Here is a 6,000-nt window from a genome sequence, read left to right on the forward strand (position 1 = left end):
ACGGAGATTTGCTAAATAGGCATTGGATTTTTGCAACCTCTTCTATGGGTGTAGAAACACGTGGCCTTTCTATAGATCTATGAGTAAACCTAGAAAAACGGGGTGGTCCTAGAAACATCGATCAGAGCTAAGAGGCTACTCCTCACGCTGCCCGTCCGAACAATAATAATGTATGGTCCTTACGCTTCACGTTGAGACCAGGCTAGGGGATTGTCCCTAGCTTTGGTTAAACCATAGAAACACGGGGCTTTCCTTGATCTTTGAGTAAACGTATAAAAGCGGGGCCGTCTTAGAAACATAGATCAGAGCTTTAAGCTTTGTTTGCCTTGATAGCATTGGAGATGAAAGCTTGAAACATGATAAGTTACGAAAAGAGAATAAGATATTATTGAAATTCCGATATTGTATTAAAAAATTTTCGCTGCAAACCAGAGTAAGAAGCCCTAAATCATATGAGCCTGTACAAATAAGATTCCGCTTCCACCCATGATTTGGTTTGCTTTCGGTATCAGTTGTTTTATTTTTATTGATTGCTTCATTTCGGCGCACAGTTTCGACTTTTCCATCCAACGACTATCAACTAATGACGAACCATCTGTTAATGTGAGTTTTGTTGCTGGATTGTTTTCATTTGAATCGCGCGATGATTTTGAGGTGCTATTTTTAGCAGTTTTATTTGGAGATAAAACACAATCACCCGAAGTCAAATCTTGGGGACCCTGAAATTGAAATGGTGATTGAACAAATGTATTGGTTATCAGGCACCTCAGCTGTATGCGGTTTGGGAAAAATGTTATGAATTGTGGCTTTTCAGATATAGAAATACCATTTTAATTTATTACTTCATGATCAAGTTACTTATGTCTTTCAAAATGCTCAAACGAATCCATAACCCGTCAACCGACCTTCAGTCTTAATTTCAACCTTAGTTTTCTTGCAAATTTTTACACCTGTTTTTCTTAATTAAAGAACATTCCAGGCTCTTTAGAAAACTTACTATTTCTCTTTTACTTCTAACCTTATTAAAAGTTACCTTACTAAAAAAAATCTTTTTTTCCCACAACAGGTCATCCGAAAATGCCAACAGCTACACTAGAGCACGAGCAAGAGGATGTAAATCCGGATGATTATTTGGAGAAACAACGCGATCACTATACTGTCCATCAACAGCAGTTATTGTGGCCTGTGGTGTCATTGTCGTCATCGACGTTGTCAGTAAAGAGTGCCGGAAACAGTAGCACCACAGAATCCATCACTTCAACGTCGGACAGAAAGATACCACTAAGTGCTGCAAATACTGGAGGTAACAGTAGTAGCAGTAGTAGTGCAGGAGAATCTCCACAACTTCTACCTTTGTTTAAACTTAAAAAGCGGCACCGAAATAAAGAAAACGAAGCTACGAAGGAAGGGCAGCGCGTATCCAATCAGAATCAGAATACCAATCCAGTAATACGCAAACGGTCACTGTTGGAAGTTTTCGAGGCCGATCTTAAAAGGCGTGAAAAAGAGTCTACGGAAAATCAGCAGAAACAAAACAAGTTTTTGAACAAATTAAATATTCGAAAGAAACTTTCTTTGAGTTTAGGTTCTACCAACTTCACAAAGAACCGAACAGCTAAGGTTAAAGAAGTTGAAAAACAGCTTCACAGTATTATTGAAGATAAACCAATAGAGTGTAGCCCTCCTGTCTTCGAAGAAGAAGAAGAAGAAGAAGAAGAGGAAGAGATCATCGTCGAACTACCAACTCCAGATAAACAACAATCAATTGTACATAGGGAAAAGAAAGAAGATCACAAATCGTGTGAAAATCTATCCGGAAAAAGCAAACGATCCTCCCAACCAATTGACTGGGATCAAGTAGAACCGTACGTCGAGGAAGAGCGTTCGTCTTCCCCATTTGATTTTGATTTATTATTTAAAGATAGGAAAGAGCGACGCGACAAAGGCCCTCCGCGCACCTATCCAGGCTGCTCGAGTAGCCGTTTGTGCTTGTCAAAAAATTTCCAAAATCAGCAGCAACAACAACCGAATGGACAGCCATCGTCGTCGACCAAAGTAGTCTACGACGTTGAAGTAACGAATCAGAATAAGCGAAAATTATTAGATCAACTGCCAGGCACAGCAACAGAGGCCAAGTGTGCTAAACTAACTGCTGCCACCGGTGAGGACGATATGTCCATTCACCATCAGCAACAATTTTATCATCCGCCGTTATCAAGTGTTAGCAGCAGTACATCAGTCAACAAGTATCAGTCGGACGTTTTTTTCTTCACAGCACCCTCTACCTCGTCAGAGGAAACAATTGGAAAAATGTCCGGTCATTCGCATTACACTCGAAGTAAAGTTTGGATGAAAGAGGTTGCTGCGACGGAGTTGGCAATAGCGCAATCCTTAAGCGAAGACCAGCAAAACCTTATCAATGCTGGTGCGTCAGCGGTGGTGGTCAACATGTGTCCCAATACAAGTCCCTCAACTCCGGCGAGCATTGCCGCAGCCGCTAATATGAACAATACATTGGCCACCTTGTGCAATATTGGTAACTCATGTTACCTCAACTCGGTCCTGTATACGTTACGGTTCTCGCCTAACTTTATTCATAATTTGCATCACCTCATTGAAGATACGGATAGCGTGTACCAAAGGCTAGCGCAAAATAAACTGAAGTCATCCTCACTTGGTCGTAACATACCGGGTTTACACGGCCAAAGTGGCCGTAGCTGGAGCAGCAAGGATCTAGCATCTCTTGGTAGCTCCACCGGTAGCAATTCATCCTCAGCAACCGTCATGTCGAGTGGCGGTGGCAGTGCCGGTGCCAATTCGACAATCAATGGTAGCGTTACCGGAGCTGGAGGCGGCAGCATTCGGGATCTATCGAATCGCGGCGAGGAGAACCTTCCTCCCAAGACCAACCGGCAGGTGGTAACCGAGCAGTTGCATGAATTGTTCCAAAATTTGCACCGCAACGAAGCAATCGAAGCAGCGGAACCTTTCCACGCCGGCAACATTCTAAGGGCTGTACAGGACGTCAGCAGCACGTTCGAGGGGAACCAGCAACAGGATGCGCATGAATTTCTGATGTGCGTACTGGACAGCATTAGGGAATCTTGTCAAGCATTGATCAAAACCATCACGGATCATCCGGACGTATTAATTAATACGTAAGTTAGATTGAATCTCTATCAACCAATCAGTGTCCCATTACTAAATTATTCTTATTTTTTGTTTTAGTTGTCCCCCGGTGCCGGAGAGTATCGAACCTCTGGTGCCAGAATCCAAAAGCAGTGGTGCCCGGCGACTGTTCCGAAGAAAAAAAGAATCGATGAAATCGCAAAAGATCATCTCGATTGCCAATGGCAGCAGTGGTGCCACCACGTTGCCGAAAACCGGTTCCAGCATCGGTAGTATTGCCGGGGGTGGTGACGGAGTGACAACCACTATGTCGGATCAGCTGTCCAATCTGAAGAACTCACTTTTTACCAAACCGTCTTCCGTGTTAAGCGAGCAGGCCGTTCGGGAGCGGTTACAGGCTTTAGGGTTGGACTTTTTCCGGGACGATTTCGAAGGGGTCACGGTGGCTAAAACCAAATGCTTGGCGTGCGAAACTTGCACCGAACAGAAAGAAACCATGATAGATATTGCCATCCCGATAGCTGCCAGTGAAGTTAGCGATGCCGCCAAAAATCCACAACACTTCTATCAGGTATTTGTTTTGATTTTCCACATAATCGTTGATTTTGTTTCCAATAAACCTTCTTTCTAGAATTCATGCATAACGCGAGAGTACTTCCGAGGTGATAACAAGTACCGGTGTGAGGTCTGCTGTGGGTACAGAGAAGCCATCCGGTCTATTTCATTCGAGATTCTTCCCCGACAGTTGATATTGCAGCTAAAGCGTTTCAACGGGGACATGGAAAAGATTAACAGTTACATCCCGACGCCGTTTGTGTTGCGGTGCTTCTGTAACACCTGTTTGCCAAAGCCGGACTGTGATAAGCCGCACATCTATCGCCTGTACAGTGTGATAACTCACGTTGGTGCCCGGATGTCCGTCGGTCATTATATTGCGTACACCAGTTCGCTGGACGTTCATGGTGAATATATGGGCTGTGGGAAGGATCATCGAAGGCAGGTGTTGTTATCGGGAGGTTCGCTCGATAGTGGATTCGGGACCCTGGGCAGTGGCAGTGGAATAAATGGTGGGGGATCGGGGAGTACCGGAAGTAGCAAGAGCGGCAGCGAGAAAAGTACTTCAGTGCATTTGAAAAAGTTGTTTTGCAGCAAGAAGACTTCCAGTGCCGGTGACATGAGCAAAAAAATCAAGAACAATGTGGTCAACAAATTGAACCTCATTAACGGAATGGAAGGACTCAACCTCATAAACGGCTCGAGTGCAAGTTCGGTAAGTTACCAACTACATATTTTAATGTGTTTGTTCTTTTGGTTTAATTGAATGTTCTTGGTTTTTAAGGGTTCATTCGGTTCGCAATCGGGAGGAAACAGTCCAAATAGTAACGGAACCCCAACCAGCAGTGGCAGTGGTTCCTTATTGGCTAGTCGAATTCCTTGTGCCGGGTTAAATTGTTGTGGAATTCATCTTAAGAACAGTCATCTTAGTTTGTACGGTCACTCATCAAATAGTAACAGCAGCAATAGTAGTGGTAGTGCTATTCATAATAGTAATATGATTGGAAGTGAACCCATCAGTAGCAACGGATCGACCGTTGTCGATTGTGGCGATATAAGTGATAATCCTCAAAGCAACTGCTCAGCTGGTATGAAGTCAACGTCCCCAGTAAACGGAAGCACGCCGTCTACTGCATCAAGCATGGTGACGACAGTGGCGGCGTTCGAGCAAAGTCTAAGTCAACAGCTGTGGCATATGTGTGACGATGATAAGATCAAGGTGATGTCACAGGCTGAATTTGAAGAGCTATTATCGCCAAACCGACGGCATGTCATCACTCCGTACTTACTGTTCTACGTACGATACGATTTGGTACAACCTCAACAGCCACAACAGCAGCAAAAAGAAGCGTCAACGGCGTCGATCAACGCAGGTATGAGAAATGCAGATCACCTCTTGATAGTGGATTAATGGTGTGTGTCAGTGAACGAACGGTAGGTTTATCAATTGTTCCTCAGTATGTTCCTAGTGTTTTAAATTGTGGACAGCGTTATTTTTTTTTCTCGAAAAGATAATTGATTGTCCTTTACGCGCTGCCATGTACAAGTGATAAGGGAAACTTTATTTCCCACAGTGTATTTATCGCTTAGTCGCAATAGATCCTGAACTGCATATAAACAGTTGTATTGATTATATAGTTCAAAATTCTAATGAATGGTTGCGTGCATTGTTGAGTATTTTACTTATCAAACCCCTACCCCTTCAAAATTTTCTATAACATTACAACCAGTAGAACTGTTTAAATTTTTTTACTTCATAACTGAACTCAGTCCCGTCAAGTTTCTAATTGATTGACTGAGGAATACACTGGATTCTTTTTTTTAAACGATTGTTGTGTTAAAGTTAAAAAAGTCCCCAACAACCGGTCAAAAATCATCGTTCATTTCGATAAAAAATGGCCAACTAGGACTGTAATCAACCATTTTTCTATGGAAGCCCATTCTAAGGTGATTTGAGTGAAATCAAGAAATTCAAAGATTTGTTTCGAATTTTGTTTTCTCCGCAGATTCTCTGAGTGGCCATTCCGACCCATACTTCTTTTGAGAAGCTAAACATTTTTTAGTCAAATCAATCTATTGAGTTTATTAAAAACCTAAATCTATATTGCTGCTCAACAATTTAAAGCTTTTCAAATCAATAGTTTTTGAAGCTCGATACTCGAAATATCACGAATAACTGGAATGAACGCAACATTTATATCCACAATCTAGAACACTAGAAATCCAAAACCACTTGTCCGCTAATCATGATCGCTGTCCGGAAACTTTCCGTTTTTTCTCCTTTATGAAATTGAACTCTTCTTAGCATTCGACAAA

The 6,000-nt window shown here is 42.5% G+C and overlaps 1 protein-coding gene across 2 annotated transcripts in view; it reads left to right on the forward strand.

Moving 5' to 3' along the window:
• The window catches only part of LOC129753516 (uncharacterized), a 29,652-nt gene extending 23,652 nt beyond the window's left edge, over positions 1–6,000 (forward strand). For both annotated transcript variants that reach the window (XM_055749338.1, XM_055749343.1), the window contains exons 2-5: positions 1,067–3,158; positions 3,229–3,700; positions 3,761–4,399; positions 4,469–6,000. In XM_055749338.1, the coding sequence (XP_055605313.1) occupies positions 1,078–3,158; positions 3,229–3,700; positions 3,761–4,399; positions 4,469–5,095 (3,819 nt within the window). In that variant the 5' untranslated portion in view covers positions 1,067–1,077 and the 3' untranslated portion in view covers positions 5,096–6,000. The remainder of the gene's footprint in view (positions 1–1,066; positions 3,159–3,228; positions 3,701–3,760; positions 4,400–4,468) is intronic.

This window comes from Uranotaenia lowii, chromosome 1, assembly GCF_029784155.1.
Source record: "Uranotaenia lowii strain MFRU-FL chromosome 1, ASM2978415v1, whole genome shotgun sequence".
Lineage (NCBI taxonomy): Eukaryota > Metazoa > Arthropoda > Insecta > Diptera > Culicidae > Uranotaenia > Uranotaenia lowii.